Source organism: Vanacampus margaritifer, chromosome 20 (genome assembly GCF_051991255.1).
Source record: "Vanacampus margaritifer isolate UIUO_Vmar chromosome 20, RoL_Vmar_1.0, whole genome shotgun sequence".
Taxonomy (NCBI): domain Eukaryota; kingdom Metazoa; phylum Chordata; class Actinopteri; order Syngnathiformes; family Syngnathidae; genus Vanacampus; species Vanacampus margaritifer.
In genome coordinates, this window is record NC_135451.1 from 11,574,600 (window position 1) to 11,598,298 (window position 23,699).

Here is a 23,699-nt window from a genome sequence, read left to right on the forward strand (position 1 = left end):
CATTTTTAAAATGTTTTAGATGAAACCCAATTACAAATATGCACTTCAGTAATTTTTCTTCAATGTGTGTGCTTTGTTTATTTTATTAACTGTTGTTTTAGATATAATCCAGTGAATTATGTGCATTAATATACAGTATTTGTAAAGTAATTTGTATAGCTAATTTTGTAAATTGTTATTTTAGATGGCATTCAATGCTATGTGTGTAGTAATACATTCCCTTTTTTTAAATTTTTTTTTTATAAATAAAAGAACATCTGTGGGTTAGTGGCTTTATATTCGGATGGGCATAAATGGCCCGCGGTGCGCTGGTTGCCTACCACTGTCATAGTGGGTGGGTGTTTCCTGGGAGGCGTGTCTTTACACAGTGGCGGGAGCACGTACAGCGCCACTTAGCTGTGGACACGGTAACTAATCGCAGAGTGCGTGGAAGGACCACGGGAGTAGCGCACTCGGGAAGACTCTTATTTTTTTTTTTTTCTCCACCCTCCATGTCGTCCCCTCGTGTTCCCACTCAAGTGTCGCCATGTCCCCTACACAAGTGAACGTGTCACTCACGATGCAGAGGCCGGAGCGCAAAGCCTCCTGGGAAGTGTAGTCAACTGGCTTTAACAGTCATGTTCGCCGAGGAATAACACGGTGTAGCCCCCCCGAAGGCGCACCACATCTCGCTTTTTCCATGGACAACACGTCCATCATAACACAGGTTGCAAATCCCAAAGAGGAGGAAAGCATTTGCGCGAGTCAAGACAAAGGTAAGACGTACATTTTAGTGTTTCTTTTTTAATGACACGCTTCCATGTTTTCTCCCCCCACCTTCTTCACCGTGTGTAAAATATTGCACGATGCAGAGGACACCGAATACTGCAATAACAAATGCTGGGACGCTACATCTACGTTATTGACACAAAAACATCCCTTTAGATTTATTATTTAAACAAAATAGAGTTGATTTGAACGATTTCTGTCGTATTTCTCGTGTGATTACACATTGCTGCTTCCTTTGCAACAGGGGGCGGGTACTTTCTGCCCATGTTTATGTCGTTGACTGACAAAACATGACTGGATTTATCTCGAGAATGGACCAAAAAACTAAACAAGGAGACACACAAATACAGCCTAGTGTCTAAAATACGTATGCTTTTGTATCTATTGTCGTTTTTTGTAGCCTGAAATTTGATAGCATTTTTTTGGGCTGTTTATGGTACAACGGTGAATAAAATGGTGCATTTTTGACATAAAATTCAAAATAAAAACATGCGTAAATCCATTTTCTATGGCCTATTTCAACCGACTTTGGACATACTCACTCACATTCCCACTATGTGCAATTTAGTCTTTTATAAGATGCCTGTTTTTTTGGGAATGTGGGAGGAAACTAGAGTAGCCACAAACATTTGGGCAACATTAAAATTTCACACAGAAAGGCCCGAGCCAAGATTCGAACTCTATGATTGCTCCACTCAATTTTCACGTCTTGAATTGCGAGTAGCTAACAATTTTTGAGTTTCAGCCAGCAGATAGCAGGCTAAAATATTATTGAATATTTCCTTCATGTTCTTTATTGCCACTCCAGTTGAAGTTTTAAACATAGAACAAAGAGAAGTACATGTTGTGTAGTTAACCAACGCACGTGAACGGACTTACGAAATGATGCTAGCTTGCACTAGACAGGCTAACGAAACTAGCTTTACTGTCACAGTAATTGCAAACCTTTAAACTTTTATATAATTTTAATTAATTGTATTTTTTTTATATAACAGAGCATACAATAATCAAATGATAGATTGTTAATCCCCTGTGAAAACAACATTTTTTTTTTAGTTAAAACATTCTTTTTCGCTTTCATCCTCTCGACATATTTTTTAAATACCGCCCCCTTTTGGCCAAAGCATACACACCACAAATTCTTTACATTGTGTTAAAATTATGCTATATTTTTTATAAAAGAGTGTATTTCTCATTACATCACACTACAAAGGCACTGCTGTATGTGTGCGACGGTAAATATTGCACATGCAATGCTCCAGTGAAGCTCAAGACACACATTTCACCACTAAATAGCAATATACATAAATAAATCACTTTTTTTTTAATTTTATAAAATGGGCCCATTTTGAGGCCCAACCCTCAGTTTGTCGAACCCCTCCAGGCCGCCACAAAGGATTACTAAAGTGAAAGCACTGTTTCCTGCTGTTATTTTGGCGCTAGAGTTCACCATGTGTCCGTGACAAATCCCCCATGAGGTTTTTTTTTTTGGGAGCTTTTCGGTTTTCATTAACTTTGTCGCTAATCTGCGCCGTGCAGTCGACTGAGCGCTAAAGCAGACATTTCCCGGCTGATGCGTTTTGCCTTGGCGTAAAGTGCAAAGCCAGGCTTGATATGTCTGCTTGTGGGATTGTTTGTAACACTTGCTTGTTCCCTTCAGTAGTTACAGTAGATATGATCAATTATCGTTATTATATCGTACGGGGAATTTTGTCCGAAAATCCAACCCGGCGAGCGTCCAGTGAGGGTCTTCTTTATACAGGCCGCATGTCGCACCCCATCCTGTGTGGCAGGAAAGGTCACCCTACAGCAGTCGAGCTCCACGTGAATCTCTCTTATGACTCAGCAGTCGGCATCATTTAATACACTTAATAATACAGAATTTCAATGTCTGCATCAACATGACCTTTATTACCCATTGTTAGTGTGTGTGCAAGAAATATTTAAGTGAGCAGCATAGGAAGAAGTCATTGAATTCTGAGGCTGGCTGGTGGCTCGAGATAAATGTTTGGATGTCATTTTTAAATAATTTCCCAGTCTGTCAGGCATATACAAAATGTATTGTACTGTAGTTGCTGGTATAGTTGAGATTGTTATAAAATAGCAAACAATAGAAACATTTTATTGTAGAACCTGCATGTATAGCTATAAGGAAAAAAATATAATGAAATATCAAATTATATACACTAGGGGTGGGCGAGTATCGGTATCAGGCCGATACCTGGCCTTATTTTACAATATCGGTACTCGCGATGACAGCCGATACTGTAGCCATTTTACGATCAGAAACTAGAAATGAGAAATTAGAAGAATAGAAAATTGCCATTATTTTATTTTTTTTGCATTTATGAGGAATTATACTTTCATTATTTCATTTCATTGTCATTGGAAGTTTTATGTATCAAAATAAGTAATTTTAAATACAACAAAAAACAAAGAAAATATAGTTTATGCATTGTTTTTAAAAATTAGCTAAAGACATTTTTTTTTTACATTATCATTGAAGTCTGGGGTAGGGCTGTGCAATTAATTCGAAATTCAATTACAATTTCAATTAAACTCCACAAATACAAAATCGCCATAATCGCAAACAAACAAATTTTGAGTTGTTTAAATTTATACAGTATATTTGCACTTTAAATTTTATTTAAAAATGACTAATAAATATTGTTTGGTCAAAAAGGAACTTGCATAATTATGGAATTTATTTTTCATAATATATATATATATATTATATATATTATTTTTTTTGAACATTTAAACATTTTCTTGTTTTGTACCAAAAAATAAATGATTATCCTAATCGTGATTTCAATTGTCCTCATTTGGTGTTTTTCTTTAAAACAAACAAAACATTTCCAAATGACCCAAAACTTATTGAATAACAGCGCGTCATGTCAAAACAACAGAAACGGCCCCAAATTTCTAGTTCAATTCTTTTATTGGACTGAAACAAAATATATTTCACTGAAGCGATATCTTACTGTACCTCCTATTCTTCGACACACACACACACAGTGCAAAGCGCCACACATACTCACACTGAATATTTCACAACAGGCTATTTTCAGAGTCGTATCAGTTTCATTCTGACTGGCGACGTCGTAGTCGAGTCATTAGTGGCGCGTTTTATTAGACGTTTGGTCAGGTGGAGATTGTATCTTCATGCATTATGGATGATATGAAGCCAGCCTGGGAACGATAACGCGCTTGGTTGCCCTCTTCGCAGCCGAGGCCTCGTTTTGCCACAGACACGAGCACAAAGTCTACCCCCCCCCCCCCCTGTTCAATTGCCAGGTTTAGCCATGTACATAAATGAGGCCGAGATAAATCGTTTCAGAGCTTAACTTCATTCTCGTCCCAACTTTTTTTGGTCGGCGTCCTGCTCCGAATGATGCAACGGCGTGTAATAAGCGGACCCTCGCACCGGCTTTAAAGGGCTTCTTGTCGTCGAGGGGCTTTTGCTGTGCTATCCCCGCGCGCGGATAGCTCTTGAGTGGATGAGCCAATTACTCCAATCAGATTAGCCGTTTAGCTCCTCAAACCTGTCGGCTGACATGACGATGACAGACCATAATAAGGCGGTCAAGAGTGCAACAGGCATAAGTGGTCTTTTCAGGCTGTGCCGGTTCTTTTTAGGGGGGAAAATATTTCAAATAAATTGCCAATTTAGCGCTTAACATTTTCTGTTTCTCTTAGCAACCTGAAATTTGATAAGCGGGCGTATAATGATGCTCTAAAAGACGCTGAAAGTCTGCCATTTTGTTTTAATTAAAGAGGCCATTTTAGGGTCGTTTTTGTTCCAACAGCCTTGAAAAAAAATGGAATGGTTTGAAAATTCAGCCCCCGTAGACTGTTTCTCTTAGCAAGATGAAATTTGGTCGGGTTGTCCACAAGGACTAGACTCTCAAAAAAGTCTTAAGAACCCATGTCCGAAAAGATAACGTCAGCCAGCCATTTTGGTTCAAAGTGGTCATTTTAGCCATTTTCATGAAACCCGATTCAGTAGAAATTTTGTCAAATTGCTATCAAATTTGAGTCACGTTTACTAACTTGTAGGCACGGGACGATTACTATTTTGATAGTTTACTGTGGTTTTAACAAGTCAAGGTTTCAATAACAGTAACCATAAACTGTAACTGCCTCATCGTAATGACGTTTTTTGTTTTTTCTTCTCGTTCCTGGAAATAGGGAGCAAGACAAAAGAGACATTGCATTTGTGCGTCCTTAAAAAAATAAAAATAAAATGGTGCCATGGGGTACTATTTAGCCCCAAGGACAGCATAAATAGCCCACGGGTGTGTTTTAGAAATAGTTTACCATGATAGGACACTGCAACTTACTAAGAAGAATTGAAACAGAAGAATGTTTAATTGTGCTTAAAAATAAAATGGAGATTGTGTTCCATCACTCCCCAAAAAAAATCCAGTTTTTCTTGACCCAAATATTTCAAATACTTTACATGACATTTTAGATGAGTGACGCAAACTATAATTTGAGTTTCCATCATTGTATGCGTTTATTTTAGGAGCATATTGATTTTAAAGGCTAGCTCGAGTCAAGCTAGCTGCTAGTAGGTCAGAGCTGCATAATCTTTGAACCCCCCCGTCACACTTTTCAATCAATCCTCGGTTTCAGGGGAGCCTTTCGATTTGAAAGGATATCTGATTTGAAGGTACCTGTGATAAAAAGGTCACATCAGCATATTTAAAAAAAAAAAAAGCGATATTGATTTGAAAGCTTATCTTACTTGAGCTGCATTTGTTTTTTTTTGTGGCTTTTAGGGACCCAAATAGTCACGTGCTTTTCATCATGTGTGCTCTCCACCCTCCAACAGATGCAAAGTCATCCCCGAGGGCGTCTCGAGGCTTGCGAATGAACCTTCATCCATTTAAGAGGCGGTGCGCCTAGTCGGGTCTGATGGCGAGCAGCTAGCTTGTTATTCATCAATTGCCTTGTTTTGTCTTGTTTTTATGTGTAGGTTAACCCTAAACATGCCGTATGTAAATAACGAGGTGTCACGGCGGCGAGGAAATGAGAATGGCTCGATGTTAGCGAGGTTGGCATTTAATATGGAGGGCGGCCGCACGTCAAGCCGAAGCTCCCCCCCCCCACTGCCGTCAATATCCCGATGCGGCACTCTGCCTGACAGCCACTGGACTAGTGGCGCCCCTTATTCTAGATTTATGAGTCTATTCCAGAGGAGAAGATAATCTGCGCCTCAGTGGGGAGCATGTAAAAAAAAAAAAAAAAAAAATTCCCTTCCCCCTGCCAGTGCCGTAGCGACTAGTTGATTGTGCAGAAGCCAACGTGTGTGTCTTGTAAGCTCCGTGACTGATGAGCTTGTTAAGCGAATGCGCGGGATCGCTCGCTCGCTCGCCGCCGGGGATTGTTGCTATTTATGTCTTTTTACATGAAATTGAGCTCCACAATGCAGTGTTGTTCAGGTGTAAGGGAGAATGTCGTGGAGCAGCGCTCGTTTGTTGTTCTAAGGAACCACATCGCCCTTAAACTCTCACTTTCTGGTGTTGTGCGGTTTTCCTCGTTTGGCCTCCACCGTCTCTTAGAATTATTCATGAGGCGCAGCATTTAATCAATAAGTGAATCAATCAAAAGGTTGGGCTTGCCCAACATGGTGCCCATGAAACTACAAGGACACATATAATGCATAAATAAAAAACACGTTATATAACAGTTTTGGGGTTGCTTTTGTCAAGATACCACTTGGCAGCATCCTTTTTACTTAGCGGGGTCACTTAACTCATCCAAACCCAAAAACGTGTATATATGTTTTTTTTTTTAATACTTTGTCCTTCACTCCCAAAAACGTATTTTTACGTTTATTTTTATGCAAGAGCATACACAAGGCTTTGATGCAGCTAATGACATGAAGATGTGGCTTAAAGCAATGGTAGTTATTACAAATAACGGCCAGCAGGAGGCAGCAGAGTATAAGAGATTAGCCAGGGCCGTGTTGCAACAAGCTTTTTTTGCCAGTATTGTCAACAGGAATGTGAATATCGATGAAGCTTATAGCTATATTCTAATGCTAATTGCTGCAAAACGGAAACAGATACAAACATACTTTTTTTTTTTCCTGAAGAAAGAAGAGACTCTAATCTTTATTTTGGTAGCTTCGAAAACAATATCAGTCAAAATCCAGTAAAGCAACCGGGACTGATGGGAGTTGCTTCCGTGAAAATGGCTGGGAGTGAATGAGTTAGGATGGAAAACAAGTGACAGCAAATACCGGTACAATGAGAACAGCAAGGGCCCCAAAATTGAACCCTGCGGAACACCGTACGACAGTGGGGGAAATCGGCAGTCGGGACTCCGAGCAAGCAAGGCTAACACAAAAAGTTCTGTCCGGCAAGTAGGATCTAAACCACTCTAGAAAGCTTCAAAAATAAATACCGGTACTAAATATATACTTATGTAAAAAATTAATAAATAAAGCCAACTGACCAATCAAAATGTTTTTTTTCCCCGTCAGATTACAGCATTCGCAATTTAATTTTTTTTATTCTACTCCGTTGTGATTTGATGTCCTGTTCTTATGTAACAGTGGATTTGGAGTACAAATTGGATTGCTGGCAGACACATTCATAAAGAAAAAAATAGCTAAAGATTGACTTGTTTAATTTCACACTTGATGGATAGGAAGGCGCTACAGATATTCCAACGATTTGTATACAAGCAATAAAAGACAATTTTCCACATTAAGTTCCTTGTAGTCTTTATCATAGCAAAAGCATTTTACGCTTCCAGCTTCGTTTTCGGGAATCCCTTTTTCAATAGTCGTTCCGCTGTTGTTGATTTGCTTTGAGTTCACAGTTTCTTCTTTCCATTTGAAATATTAATGACTTTTTGCTTCAAAGGAGAATCTGCCTCAACGAGGACAAGAGCGCGTGTGTGTTTTTTTTCCTGGAAGTTGTGCGGAGAGGAAAAAAATGATTTGGAAGGTGGTTTCCTCTTTTTATGTTTTTGCTCTTTGGAGTGTGTTTGATGGGGAAGCTTGATGTTGGCGGAACGTCTCGCAGATGCCGATCATTTCAAAACATCCTTCTCGGGTCTTTGAAGAGATTGTTGCACCGTCGGATCCCAAGCACATTCCCGGTCATCAGGGAATGACGTAACGAAGAAACAAAAAGTTACAAAACCTCAACTCAACTTTGTTTATATAATGCTTTAATCGCAATAATATTGATGCATACATAATAAATCTATTCCTAACCGTCCCGCTTGTGTAAAAATAAGTTAACCGCGCGCAGTCTCCCATCTTGCCGTCAGTCAGGAAAACAGCAGCGTGGATGTCAGCTCCGTGGGTGGGGAGGAACTTCACAGTCTGGTTGCGTAACTGCAGCAGCACAGTCTCATCGCGCTCATTATTTCTTCCCTGAGCTCTAAGTTTTTTAAGCCCCCCAGCCCCCCCCCTCCCCCCATAACGCTTGTCATCTCCTTCATATCGGGCGGCGCTCAAGAAGCAGCTGTCATCCCGCCACCGCAAGGTTGCAACACAAAACACACAGCCGCCTGAATTATTATCATGCGTAGTGAAACTCTTCTTTTGGTGTGTCACCATGACTGTGTTATACTGCCCCCTGGTGGTAAAAACGTCAAAAATTGTCCGATTTTTCACATTTTATTGAATTATGTATTATTCTTATGTTTTGAGTATTTTTTTCATGTTTAAAGTAACACATTTTTTTTTTGTATTTTTTGGAGGAAGCTGGAACGGATTATTGGAATTTCCATTCATTTCAATGGCGAGAGATGATTTGAGATCAGTACTTCCAGTTCTACAACTTGACCGTGGACTGGCTGAACTGTAGCCACAGCTCATCTGACATCACTTGACTTAACCCAGCCGCGAGCGCGCGCGTGTTTGTGTGTGAATTGTGACGATACACAGATGCTCGTCGGTGTAAGTACTGCTCATGGAGCCAATTTGGTTACGCAATTCTCGTCGGCGGGAGCTTGGGTGTTACAACTCAGCTCGAGTGTGAATCAAGAATTTAGGAGGAAATTCAAATAACTGTGCAGGAAAGAAGCTTTTCTATTTCCTTTCTTTTTTTGGCAGTTACATGCTTCTGTACAGAAACGATATCTATGTAAAAATAAAAAAATCAGGGATTCCGTACCGTTTGGTAATCAAAACTACAGGAGCAAGATGATTATCTCTGATATGCTGCCCGAGGCTGTGCGGCACATACCGACTGTTGTTGTGCCTCAAATATAGAAATCCCTGCGGCCGAGCTGGTATTTTATTTTGTTAAGTACACACCGCACGCAGCCGTGCCATTTCAAACCGACCTTGTTTTTCCATTTGAATTATTGAAACGGCGCCTCTCACTATTACCGCCACGCACCCTCGAGGTGCTGACCTCTTTACCTGCATGGCCGCTCAACCACGACTGCCAAGCGGGAAAGTAGATTTGCTCATTTTTGGGAGTTAACTGAGGATTCGTGGACAATATTTTCTTTTTCTTTTTTTGAGTAAAAATATATCTTAAGGCATATTATATACGTATATATTAGGGTTGTCACAAACAAACCTTTATAATAATAATAATAATAAGAAGAAGAATTCAAAAAAATTATAAAAATATATCAATTTGTAATATATAAAACTAAAGTTAAATAATAATAATGTAAAAATAAATCAAATAAATAAATTATTAAAATATATCACTATGTAACATATAAAAAGAATCTAACAAATAAATATATAGTATAAATAAAATATACATTTTAATTTAATTAACCAATAATTATGAATTAATTTATTATATGTATTTATACATTTTTTAAATATATTATAATAAATTATTTTAATAATTCATATATATATATATATATATATATATATATATATATATATATATATATATATATATATATATATATTTACTAGGTATAGACCGATTATCAGGTAGGCTGATTATCGCCGCCGATATTCAGCATTTTGACGAATATCGGCATCGGCCATTTTGAAGAATCATACGGCCGATAATGGATCCCTTTAAAAGAGTATTAACTTCAGGGAACTAATTATTTGCACCTTCTGTTTTTGTTTGAAATTAAAATGAAGATAAGTGAAATTTTAACACTTCAGATAATTAAAAAATTGAGTAAACTTTATTTACTGTAGAAACAATAGGGTTGTAAGTTTTTATTGATTTATATCTCTAGTTTTTAACTAATATTTCACTTCCCCCTCATCAATATGTTTCATGTCCCACCACCACCAAACGTTCATCCGTGTGGACAATATTGTTGTCACAATACAGTAAACAGAAATAGAAAGACGGAACATTTGATCTACTCTATTATTAACTCGATTGAATGTGCTAAACATAAACAAGTCATGTCTTGTGCTTTTCCAAGCGACCGTAAACAAGGCCGCCTGAGCCAGACGTAAGCCCCGGATCATATTCTCCTCTCCCTCTCGGAAGCCTGGCGTCATTCTAGGCTGCGGGTCACGGGGATGATTATCTCTTCCTGTCAGGAATGCTGAGAATTTCCTGCTTTTTTTTTTTCTCTTTCTTGGGGTGGTTTGCGCCGATCACGTGACGCCGAGCGCGGGCTGCGATTGGCTGTTGTTGATCTTCCCCCGCTGTCGGAGATGTTAGGTAACAAGGCCCTTGAAGGGAGTGCGTGTGCTGTGCTGGATCAAGTGTGTTCACAGCCACGATATTGGAGTGTGCACCTGCTCTGGGCAGGCTTTCAAACGGACTTGATCGACATTTGTGTATTTCAAGTTTTAGTCTGGATGCTTTGCAGGGCGATACTGACGCTAATGTTGTTTGTGTGCAAAAGGCAGAAATGAAGGCGATGTTGAAACGAGGAGAGGGCGGAGCTAGTTTAGGCCGTCTCGCCACAGGAACTCTCCCCGCCCGCCCCTCTCGGAACCCTCGTTCGCTCCCACCCTTCCCGGTGGGAAGCATACAAGTCGCAAAAACGGAGACGGAAGAATAGCGCGGGGCCATCCGAGGGGGGGGAAGCCTGATTCAAATGGCCTGAGTGCGCTGAGGGACGCCCCGGGAAATGTCAAGTGGCCATTCACAGCGCAGGGCTTTTTTTTCCCACTTTCCTGGCGGGTTACGTAGATGTTTGTTTTTTCATAACAAGACAAAGGATACAAGACACATTTAATCCAGGCGGCTGTTCGCATAGCAAGTTTGATGACGGGCCATAAAACTTTGCATTGATGAAAAATGTCATGAATAAGTGATAACAATTTAAAAATTGATTTTTATTCAATAAAAATCAAATTAATTATTAGAATAATATAAAAATCTAAAAAAGCTCAGGGTGCTAACTTGTGAACCGCCAGTCTCCCTTTCTCGCATCGGTTGTGGCTGGGAAGACAAATTCCTTGTGTTTTTTTTTTTTACTTATTGGCGAATAAATATCGGTCTGATTATGATTAATTGGTGATTGAATGTTTGTATTTTTTTATATTTCAAAAGTAACAATTATAATAAAGAATTGTTCACATTTCATCAGTTTAATTGCCTCATATGTAACCTAATTAGACTTAATTTAAATTACAGTTAGAATATATATATAATAAAATAAAGCAATTAAATAGTCATTGGATTTTTAATGGATTTTTTTTGAAGTCTCAATATTTTACGATCTAAAAACATTTGACTGACTGAGATGCTGATCCTTTTTTTGATAATGTTTTCATGAAAAAATATTTATTCATTCTCATTTTGAAATTGTAATTACAGTACAATAAATAATTATTATTTTTTGTGAAATAAATACAATTAAATGAATGTATTTTTTGTGTTTTTATTTTATTATGTACTCAAATCAATAAACCTAGTATTTATATATGAGATATTAGTTTAAAACAATTTTTTAAAAATTTGCCAATTTTAGGGAAAATGGCTGAATTCATGTTACAAATATTAGTAAGTATTTAGCCCTCCTGTGATTTAAAAGAAGGCCTGTTTTTAGACATCAATAATAATGTTTTGTTTAGCCACTGAGGCATTCGCAACATGTTATTTTTATGCTGCGCCGGTTCCGATATCGTGGCCGGTATATATTTAGTGGCTTCGTGGGAAGGATCGGAATTGAGCTGTAAACTACAAAGACGCTGAGAACAAAGACGGCCCACGTCCTGTCGGATGCAGTCAGAGCGAGCCGGGGACGGCCGAGGCGTCAATCTGAAGGCGGCTTCAGCACGCATGGCTAACTGGACCGCGTGTGTCACACGCTTGGATGCGCACGTTAACCGAGAGGAGGCGGCAAAACGGATGAGTCCACTGCGAGGCGCCTTTAAATTGATTCCAGTAGAGTCGCAGAACCCATTTTCACTCAAAAACGTGACATTTTGCAGGCGAGTAGACCTGCAAAGTCTCAAGAACCCAGGGCATGGGAAGACAAGTCGGCCATTTTGGTTTGAAGTCGTTTATTTTAGATTATAATTAGATTGGGTTAGATTAAACTTTGGCGCAATTTTGTGTCAACTTGGAATCAAACTATTTTGTTGGCATGAGTTGAAATCCTTAACTCATTCACTCGCGGCCATTTTGACTGAAGCAACCCCCTTCGCTCCCCGGCTGTTTTACTGGATTTTGACTGATTTTGCAAGGCCCACAGAATATTGTGTTCTATTGCTATAAAAACATGGAACCTACCAAAAGAAAGCTTAGAGTCTCTTCTTTCATCAGGAAAAAATGTATATTTCTATCGGTTTCTGTTTTGCAGCAATTAGCATTAGAATATAGCTAAGTTTCATCATTATTCACAAATCTATTTGGAATTCTGAGTAATTGAGGGTTTTTTTTCCAACGTGGTCCTGGTTGATCTCTTATACTCTGCTGCCACCTGCTGGCCGTTTTTGTAATAACTACCATTTCTTCAAAAAGGATATTTGCACCTGTTTCCGTTTTGCAGCAATTAGCATTAGAAAATAGCTAAGTTTCATCATTATTCACAAAACACTCTTAATCTCTTATACGCTGCTGACACCTGCTGGCCGTTTTTTTGTAATAACTACCATTTCTTTAGCGACCTCTTCAGGTCAGATGCTGCATCAAAGCCTTCTGTATGCTCTAGCATAAAAAAACATTAAAAAATAAAATAAAATAAAACATACGTTTTAGTACTTTCGCACCATCTTGTGTCGTTGAGGAGCTTCATTTAGACAAAAGTAGGGCTTTGCAGCCATCTTGAGAGATATGTAGTAATTATGGTGAACCTTTTGAGGGACGACAAAGGGAACTTGAGCCCTTGCTGCCGAATAATGGACACCCTCACAAAAAGTCTTTGTAATGACTTCCCAGAATAAAATAGACAGGATCATAAAACATCAACGCAACGACTGCTCCTAAAGATTTTGTGTTTTGTGGGTGGAGCATGATGACTTGCTTGGTTTTTGGGAGTTCCTCACATAATAGTCCTCTTTTGTAGTGAATATACATTCTCTGTAGGGTTTAAGTCTGGAGATTGACTTGCCTAGTCCAAATCCCCACTCCTGACTTTTCCAGTGTGGCATTTCCATTTGTTGGATGGATGTTCTTATTTGGCCCTTTTTTCTCTTCCAGTCTCCCAGTCCAACAGCAGCCTCAAGAAGCACCGCAGTCGGAGCATTTTCAGCCCGTTCTTCTGCTGCTTCCGCAACTACAATGACTACCGCGTGGAGCCGCCGCCCGCCAACAACAAGACGCACGCGCTGCCGCCGCCGCCGCCTCCCGAAGAGAACGGCGCTCCTCCCAAGGTGAGCGGCGTTCGTCTCTCTCTACATGGCCTCCTCCGCTCACTGTTGCCAGGAGCTTGTTGATGTGTTTTTTTAAGTCTTCCCCGCCGCAAGTGCTTCCAGCTGCTTCAAACTCGCTGAACCCCAGAGCTTGTTTACCGTCCCCGCCTCGCAGGAACAGGCCCGCTGCCCGTGTTGCGTTCCGCGCTTCCAAAAGTAACAGTATGTTTTGCGCAAATTCAACCCACCAGGGATTATGATTATTTATTTTTTTAGCATTTAATTACTGTTTTGGTGTAAATTTCAGGCACAGAGCTTCAACAAATTATTAACTCATTCACTGCCATTGACACCTATAGACGTCAAAAATTCATTTGAACTATTTCATTGTTTCATTGTAATTACATTTTTTCCCCACTTTTGTTAACAAGATTTTTTTTATTGTACATTTAAAACAGATACAAAATTTGTTATTAATCGTGAGTTAACTAGTGAAGTCATGTGATTAATTACAACAAAAAATGTAATCACCAGACACCCCTAATTTTTTTAATAATCTTTTCTTCTTCAAAAAAAAAAAAAAAGATTATTAAAAAATTAGGGGCGTCAGGCGATTAAAATTTGTCATCGTAATTAATCGCATGACTTCACTAGTTAACTCACGATTTTATATCTGTTCTAAATATACAATTTAAAAAAATTCTAGGTTTTCATACTCTTGTTAACAAAAGTGGAAAAAAATGTTGAATAGAAATACTTCAAATGATTTTTTTACGTCTATAGCGTCAATGGCAGTGAATGAGTTAATTCATTATTAATTTATTATTTAATTAATAATTTTGCTGATTAATCTAATTAAAAAAAAACACATAATTTTTAACTAGTAATTGCGCAAAATCCACAAACCATGCCCGTACCATGTCATGAAATAGATAAAAATGTTCATCCGTTGTTTTCGAAAGTCAACACAAATGTTTTATTATGATCCAACATGAAGATAATCAATCTGCTTTCATGGAAGATTTCAGGAATAATTTATTAGCATTTACTGTTAAGAAGCAAAAATTATGGCAGTTTTGACCTTTTTAAATTAAAAAGTTATCACAACGATTAATTGATTATTAACAATAATTTTCGACTAATTTGATAATAGATGAGTTGTCGAATACTCACTGCGCCTCTACTTGATTGTAATTCCACTCACAAGATGGCGGCATAGCATTATTTTAAAAATGAACCTACAGCTGTCGCGTTCTGTAGGCATAGAGAGCAGGATTAAAGAGGATTGTCCTCAGCAAAAAATAGGCTACACTTGAAATACTTCCTGTTTTCACTCTTCCTTCAAATTTACATATAAGACAGCTTGCCCCTTTTGACCCACTCCCTCGACCCCTCCTTGACCCCCAGCGTAGCACGGACGTGTAAAGCTAAAGTCCCGAGCAGCTGACGAAGGCACAAAAAAAAGCCCCTAAAAATCTCAAAACGCATCGAAAATAACCCGAGCGCCCCTCCCCGTCCTCATGTTGACACCAAACATGTCTGGCGTCCAGGCGAGGAATGCGCCGGCCTCGAACCTGGAATTTGTGCCCCTCCCGCATGTTTGCCGGAGTCCAGTCCAGCTGTATTTGTCATTTGCAGGCGCTCTGGTTGTTGTTGTTGTTTTTTTATTGACACGCACCCCCGCTCCCTTTCCCTCTCTGTGCATTTATTGATTACAATATAGATTTTTTTTTTTTTGCTCACTGCTTACCTCTCCTTCCTCCTGTGTGTTTTACCTACACCAGTGTGACCAGGTGCGAGCTGACCCCATCCCCAGTGTATGTATTATTATTATGATTCTGATTCTGATTATTTTATTATGCCATCTTGCTTGCTTGTAGGATTCTCCTTGCATGTTTACGCGCATCCAATCTGACAAATCGTCGGCTTTCAGGAGACCAACCCGGCCAATCTCTTTTTTTTTTTTTTTTGGCTGCCATGAAACTTTATGGGCGGGTGTGGTAAGAGGGAAACAATAAAATAAAATAGAATGAGCCTTTTATTAGTCCTGCAATGGGGACATTCCAGTTTTGCAGCAGCATATCCAAAAATAAATAAATAAATATTGTATATGTTGAAGTGAAGCAAGTATAAGTCAACAACTTTGTATATAGCAAAAAAATAAATAAAAATAAATAAATAATAAAAATAAATAAATATAAAAAATAAATAAATAAAAATATAATATAATATATATATATAAATAAATAAAATATGCGTGAATAAGTGCGAATAATCATCAAAAAAAAAAATTGTAATACTATCATGTTTGGCCTTGGCGGAGGTCTCCTCTCTAACTCGGTGGCGTTGTAGCTCTATTGATTTTCCTTTGAGCCCGACTGCTGTCCGGCTTCACGTTGCATCAACAAACGGATCTTCTAACAAAAGACTTGATTAAATGAGATCATCTGTCTCTTACAGTACAATCAATTGTCAAAAACGCTACATTAAGAAAAATACATCACAGATTCCTATAGTGGCGAATGTGTGTGCGCTGTCGTGTGCACGCGAGCCCACTGTGGCTGTACCATCTGTCCCGTCGCACTTGTCTGTCAGTCTGCGGCCCGGTTGGCAGCAAACCCGAGTGCTCCTCCTCCACCACCCCCCCCTTATTTTCCGCACGGTCCCCGAAGGCAGCACAGAGTCAACATAAGGTCACTTGAAGTGGCCATTTTGCAAAGTAGAATCACAACAAGCACGATAAGCTGACCTGGCTTGAATGCAGTGTATTGACATATTTGATTTATTTAATATTTATTTTACATGAAGTCACGACGCGCTTCACCGTTTAGAAAACGTCATCTTTATTTTGTTTTCATTTTAAATGTTAAGATTTCAATTTATACTCGGCTGTGCAATTAATTAAAATTCAATTACAATTTCAATGATTACACTCCACAATTACAAATTCAGCATAATTGTAAACAGTAATATAAAGGATTATTAATACTTGTTTTGAGTTGTTTTAAATTGATATATTTGCACCATTTTTATTTTAAAATGACTAATTTAATCAATCTTGTTTGGTCCAAAAGGAACTTACATAATTATAGTTTTTCAAATAATTTTATTTGTTTTAATATTTTTATCAATATTTAAAAAAAAAAAAAATGTTAAAGATTATTAATACTCATTTTGAGTTGTTTAACTTGATATATTTGCACCTTTTTTATTTTATTTTAAAATGACTAATTTAATCAATCTTGTTTGGTCCAAAAGGTTTTTTTATTGTTTGTATTATTAATATTAGATCTATTTTGATAATCAATTACGGTAGTTATCAATTTTTAGTAATTATTGCACATCTAATAAATTATTAATGAACATAAACAACTGAGTAGATTTAGAGTGCTTTTCTTAAATATCACAATTACAAATTCAGCATAATTGTAAACAGTAATATAAAGGATTATTAATACTTGTTTTGAGTTGTTTTAAATTGATATATTTGCACCATTTTTATTTTAAAATGACTAATTTAATCAATCTTGTTTGGTCCAAAAGGAACTTAACATAATTATAGTTTTTCAAATAATTTTATTTGTTTTAATATTTTTATCAATATTTAAAAAAAATAAAAAAAATGTTGAGATTATTAATTAAAGATTATTAATACTCATTTTGAGTTGTTTAACTTGATATATTTGCTCCTTTTTATTTTATTTTAAAATGACTAATTTAATAAATCTTGTTTGGCCCAAAAGGGTTTTTTATTATTTGTATTATTAATATTAGATCTATTTTGATAATCAATTACGGTAGTTATCAATTTTTATTAATTATTGCACATCTAATAAGTTATTAATGAACATAAACAGCTGAGTAGATTTAGAGTGCTTTTCTTAAATATCGTATGCATTATACAGCTTATTGATTTTTTTTGTGCCTTATTTTTGTACCGTTTTAACTGAAAAAATCAACACTTTTTGTATTTTCTCTTTTCCTTAACGCACTTTAAGAGACATGTACAAGACGTTACAAAATTGTGGAAAAAAACAAGCACATTAAAAAAAGGGGGAAAAAATTATTTAAAAAAAACGTTTAAAATGAACAGCTTACAGTCATTTCTTTGTGTGTTATGTGAGTGTGTGACGGCCGCTTCCTCTGATGAAACCGTGTGCATCCTTCATTTAAGTGTGTTTGTGTGTGCGTTGCCTTCGCAGCCTCCAGCCAAGTTCCTCCTGCCTGAGGTCAGTATAGAAGACTACGGCAGGAACTGCGTGGTGATCGACCTGGACGAGACGCTCGTTCACAGCTCCTTCAAGGTATGGACGGTGCCGTAAAACCGCTTGAAATTGAATTTGATGTTATTTATTTTTGTTCTATTTTGGTGTTTGCTAAGTGTTGTCATTTGCTTGCGGAGAAATCCGAGTGTAAGGCCTCCATTGTGTTGTAAGTTATGGATAAGAAGTTCACCTTTTTTCATTTGTTGTTCCATATAAAGGATCTATATATGTAAATTTAAGAGAGAGACACGACAGGAAAACAGGAAGTATTTCAAGACCAGCCTGCTTTTTGCTGAGGCAATCCTCTTTAATCCTGCTTTTTTACACCTACAGAACGTGACAGCTGTCGGCTCATTTTAATAATATATATATATGATATGTAATCAAATAAACTACAATTCTTTCGTGTGTCTGTTAGGGCCTGACCGATATGCATTTTTTTAGATGCCAATACAGATTTTTGGCAGAAAAAAAATACAGATTACCGATTGAATCTTCCGATTATTTTTGAAAAATATATATATTGAGTACAGAAGAAAGTTTCGATTAAATTTTATTAAAATGACACTGATGATAAAAAAAAGCAAAACAAACCTAGGATGGAAGAGAACCATAGACGAGGCGTGTTTGTGATTTTAACTCATTCACTGCCATTGACGGCTATAAACGTAAAAAAAATCATTTTAACTATTCCACTTTTGTTAACAAGAGTAAAAAAAAAAATTGTTATTGTTCATTTAGAAATAGATATAAAATTTGTGATTAATTGTGAGTTAACTATTGAAGTCATGCGATTATTTTCTATTAAAAATTTTAGCCCCGAATTTTAAATAATCTTTTCTTTTTTTTCTTTTTTTTATTAATTCACTGCCATTGATGGCTATGAAAGTCAAAAAATCATTTTAACTATTTCTATTAGTTTAACATTTTTTTCCACTTTTGTTAACAAGAGTATGAAAACCTAGATTTTTTTTTATTGTACATTTAGATTAGATATAAAATTTGTGATTAATCGTGAATTAACTAGTGAAGTCATGCGATTAATTACGATTAAAAATGTTAACCGCCTGAAGCCCCAATTTAAAAAAAACAAACATTTTTCTTAATGAATTTATGGCAGTGAATGAGTTAGTCATTTTTTAAAATCAAAAAATACACAAAAGGAAAAAAAAATGAGACTTGTTTTTATCATTTGATGAATATACTCTCCTGGATGTTGACGTCTCAGAGAAGTATGTCCACACAGTGTTGTAGCGGGCCCGCCCATTAGTCACAGTCACATGCGAGCAGCACGAGGTCACGCGCAAACACACACGGGAGCGTCCAGCAGGCTCGTTTTGCTGTGAAAAGTCACCAAAACAAAAACAAAAACGAAAGGAAACGAGTGACTCACGCTGCAGCTTCTTATTTGCACAAGTGTGCCCAAATAAACGCTTGCGCCTCATAAATCAACAGGAAATGCTTTGGGGCCTCGTTATAAATCAAAGCAAATGTCTGCGGATTGACGTCTGCTTGGGAAGGTTTGAAGGTTCGAGACATGGGGAGGCTTGCAAATGAGAATGCTGGACAAAAGCCAGATGTGGACGGAAAGGCGGACGCAAATAGGCGTGTTATATAACACATACTGTATGTACTGCATGTTATGTATGAGAATGCAGCTGCGTACAACACTGGATACCTTTCAAATATTAGAAGTGTTGACATTATTATTATTAATGAAATTGTATACATTCACCAGACTTTTGGCTCGTTTTGGCAATGTTTTAATATTTTAATTACTATTATTTGTTTTTGTTATTGTTTTAACTTATTTATTTTGTTTTTTTTTGTTTTGTATTCATTTTAATTTATTAATTTATGTTGGTTTTTAATTTATTTTTTGTTTTCAACATTAATTAATTTATTTATTTTTTAAAGTTTTTTTTCATGATGTGCAATTTTTTTGTGGGTCTTTTTTTTTAGTTTTAGTATTATTATTTCATATACACTTTTGGAAAAGCATTATTTGAGATCCTTTACTACGTTTTTATTTTTTGTTTTCATTTTTTTATTGCTTTTAGTTTAGTTATTTATTAGAAATATTAGTGTATTTATTATTATCATTTTGTATGTTTCATCCTATATTTTTCTGGCATTTTTTAAAAGTTTTATTATTTTATTGGCCCTTTTGGAAAGGCATTATTTGATGTCAATTACTACTTTTTAATTTTGTTAAAATTTTTTAAATTACTTTTTCTTTTTCATCTTTCTAATTTGTGCAGAAAAAAACGTCAGTTTTTTTTGTGATGACTAAAGATTCTCGATCATTACTTTTAGTTTTCTTTGAAATGGCTGGCATTGAAAGAGTTAAATTCCCAGTAAATTGACAAACAGTGTTGCATACGTTAGGACGGATTACACAAGCATGAGAGCTGTAGGAAACCTTAAAAAACATTTCCTCAGCTGCCGCGCCCCCTGCTGTCTGGGTCATAGACTGCACTTCCTGTAAGTATGTGGCTGCATAGAAATGACAGCCATTGCAATGATCCATTCCCGGGTCAAACCGTGGCCATCGCGCGACCTTTTGCAGCAGGTTGAAAAGCCCAACGTGTATTTAGACGAAGTACAGATAAATAAAATAAATGTTCTTAGCCAATCCGAAATATTCTGATGACTGCTGATCCTTCCTTGTCCCGCAGCCCATCAGCAACGCCGACTTCATCGTTCCGGTGGAGATCGATGGAACTGTTCATCAGGTATGCCCTCACATTTGCAACATTTGCGTACCTTAACGTTTTGATTTTCAGACCAGGTGTGAGGATCAGCTGTGAAATTGTAGCTGTTACCGGGTTCAAGTAATCCAGGATAGGCTTTCTGCGTCAAACACGGCCTCTTCTTGATTACTTGCACTCGGGAGCAGCGACTATTCCCCGGACACCCTCAGCGGACCAGCCCACCCGAATATGCAATATTATGACAGCTGTCAATATGCCCATTTATGGTATGAATTATAATAATAGACTTAAGTTGTGTTTCAGGTGTACGTGCTGAAGAGGCCTCACGTGGACGAGTTCCTGCAGCGGATGGGCGAACTGTTTGAATGTGTCCTCTTCACCGCCAGCTTAGCCAAGGTCAGCACAAAAAAATAACCCTCACTAATAAACACAAAAACAGCTGTAAAAATGTTGTATTGTTTTAGTTTATTCCTCACTTTATATACATTTTATCTTTTAAAATGATGTGAAGATATGAAATGGTGCTGCATGCTTTGAATGGGGGTAATAGCGCCAATATAGTGGACAAAATACCCCCAAAATACCCTCACTAACAAACACAAAAACAGCTGTAAAAATGTTGCATTGTCATATTTTATTCCTCACTTCACATAAATTAATCTTTTAAAATTATGTGAAGATGTGAAATTGTGCTGCATGCTTTGAATGGGGAAAATAGCGCCATTTGGTGGACAAAACACCCCGAAATACACTCGCCAACAAACACAAAAACAGCTGTAAAAATGTTACATTGTCATAATTTATTCCTCACTTTACTCAAGTCAATCGTTTAAAATGATGTGAAATGTTGCTGCATGCTTTTGGATGGGGGGAAATAGTTTCAGCTGATAAACAAAATACCCTGAAATGCTCTCACTAACAAACACAAAAACAGCTGTAAAAATGTTGCATTGTCATATTTTATTTCTCACTTTACACAAGTCAATCTTAATCCTAAAATACAGGTATGTCTTAGATAAGGTGGGAAATGTTACTACATGCGTCAAATGGGGTAATAGCGCCATCTTGTGGACAAAATACCCTCTAACAAACACAAAAACAGCTGTAAAAATGTTGCATTGTCATATTTTATTCCTCACTTCGCATAAATTATTCTTTTAAAATTATGTGAAGATGTGAAATGGTGCTGCATGCTTTGAATGGGGGAAATAGCGCCCTCTGGTGGAGATAACACCCCGAAACACCCTCACTAACAAACAAAAACAGCTGTAAAAATGTTACAATGTTATTTTTTATTCCTCACTTTAAACAAGACGATTTTTTCAATGTTAAATATGCCACAGATAAGGTGGGAAATGTTGCTGCATTATTTGAATAGGGAGAAATAGCTCCCTCTGGAGGACAAATGCATAAAACACTTTGATTAGAAAGACCGTTCAGCATCAGTTCATATTGTGGCAAATGGCCCAAAATGGCGTCCGGCCTGACTCGTCCGTGTTGCGTTTTTCAGTACGCGGACCCCGTGGCAGACCTGCTGGACCGGTGGGGGGTGTTCCGCGCTCGTCTCTTCAGGGAATCCTGTGTGTTCCACAGAGGAAACTACGTCAAAGACCTCAGCCGGCTGGGCCGAGAGCTCGGCAAGGTCATCATCGTCGACAACTCGCCTGCCTCTTACATCTTCCACCCTGAGAACGCCGTCAGTCACTTCTAAAATGTCTTTCTTTGTTCTTGTGTATATGGAAAATGGGAATTCAAATAATTTTACTAATTTAATTTGTACAGTCGATGCAATATTTGGCTGGATAAAATTCCCATAACCGATTAATCGGTTGATGAATTAAAAAAAAGTATGACGATTAACTGGGCGTTGGGTGTTCCCCTCAGGTGCCGGTGCAGTCGTGGTTCGACGACATGGCCGACACGGAGCTCCTGGAGCTGCTCCCGATCTTCGAGGGCCTCAGCAAGGAGGACGACGTTTACAGCCTCTTACAGAGCCTGAGAGACAGGTAGCAGGGTGCCCCCCCCCCCCAACCCCACCTGACCGGGGGGGCCTCACCCACCCCCAAAAGACTTGATGTACATACTCCGTGTTTCTAAGAAGAAGACATACTTAAAATAAGTACTTTTTCTATCAAAGTCATATTTTAGTTACCCAACAAAAAAAAAAAAAAAGTTCTGTTCCGGAGCGGCTGACGTTTTTTTTTTGTTTTGTTTTTTTTCTCGTTCAAGATGTTACTTGGTCTTCTCTTTCAGAATGAAGTGCCTTCATTACCGTGCTGGTTTCCTCATGTCGGTTAGGGGGCGCACTTTGTTATTCCAATACCCCCCCCCCAACCTCTCCCCCCCCCCCAAAAAAAAAAAATCATAAGATAAGCGCTGTTGAACAAGAAAATGTGATTTTGTTGGATTTTGAGTGGTTTTGTTTCTCGCAGGTGACCAACATCAGCATCCACTGATTCAATATATTGATTAGCCTAGATGAAAGTTCTATTTACTGCTTTGGGGGTTCAGCAAAAGGTTGGGGTGCGTATTTATATATTGGTGGGGGGGGGCGTGGTACTGTACAACAACATGATTAAAGCTGCAAGTTTGCACACACTCTCTTGCTGTCCTCGTGTCTTGCTGCACTTCAAAACGAATCAAGACATTTTTTTCATTATTATTAGTATTAATAGTACGTCATTCTTGTAAAACTGTTGTTTTTTTAGGGTCATAATATTACAACTTTTGTTCAAGTCAAACTGTTACTTTTTTTGGTGAATTCAACAAAATTCTTTTACTATCCTTAAATTATAACGAGTTAGACTGATTTATACATTTTTTGTTTTGGGAAAAGTAAAACTTTTGACTTTCAAAATTTTCACTTTTCCCTCAAAAAAATCTGACTTTATTCTTGCAAATATTAGATTTTTTTTTTTATACCCTCCATAAAACATTTTTTTTTGAATGTTTTGTTCATTTACAGTCCACTTTGCCACAAAGTATTCTCAGAAAATTAATTGTTCTAATGCATCCATCCATCCATTTTCTTAACCTCTTATTCTACAGAAGGGGTGCTGGAGCCCATCCCACCTGGTTTAATGCAACATGTTAAAATTCCAACTTTTATTATTGGAAAAAAGTAAAATTTTTGCTTTTAAAGAGGGACTTTATTCTTGGCAATGATGAGATTTTTTTTTACCCTCATAATGCAACTTTATTATTATTTTATTTTATTTTTGTATTCATAATAAT

At 37.4% G+C, this 23,699-nt stretch overlaps 1 protein-coding gene across 2 annotated transcripts; it reads left to right on the plus strand.

The window, feature by feature from the left end:
- The first annotated feature begins 382 nt into the window (after positions 1-382).
- On the plus strand, positions 383-22,799 carry ctdspla (CTD (carboxy-terminal domain, RNA polymerase II, polypeptide A) small phosphatase-like a). 2 transcript variants are annotated; one of them, XM_077553733.1, is made up of 8 exons: positions 383-755; positions 13,335-13,507; positions 15,271-15,303; positions 17,689-17,790; positions 20,430-20,486; positions 20,769-20,861; positions 21,976-22,161; positions 22,350-22,799. In XM_077553733.1, the coding sequence occupies exons 1-8, from the start codon at positions 680-682 to the stop codon at positions 22,473-22,475; spliced, it is 846 nt and encodes a 281-aa protein (XP_077409859.1). In that variant the 5' UTR covers positions 383-679; the 3' UTR covers positions 22,476-22,799. The 2 variants fall into 2 exon arrangements, with proteins under 2 accessions (XP_077409859.1, XP_077409860.1); XM_077553734.1 differs by lacking the exon at positions 15,271-15,303 and having other exon boundaries at positions 385-755.
- Positions 22,800-23,699: the final 900 nt, after the last annotated feature.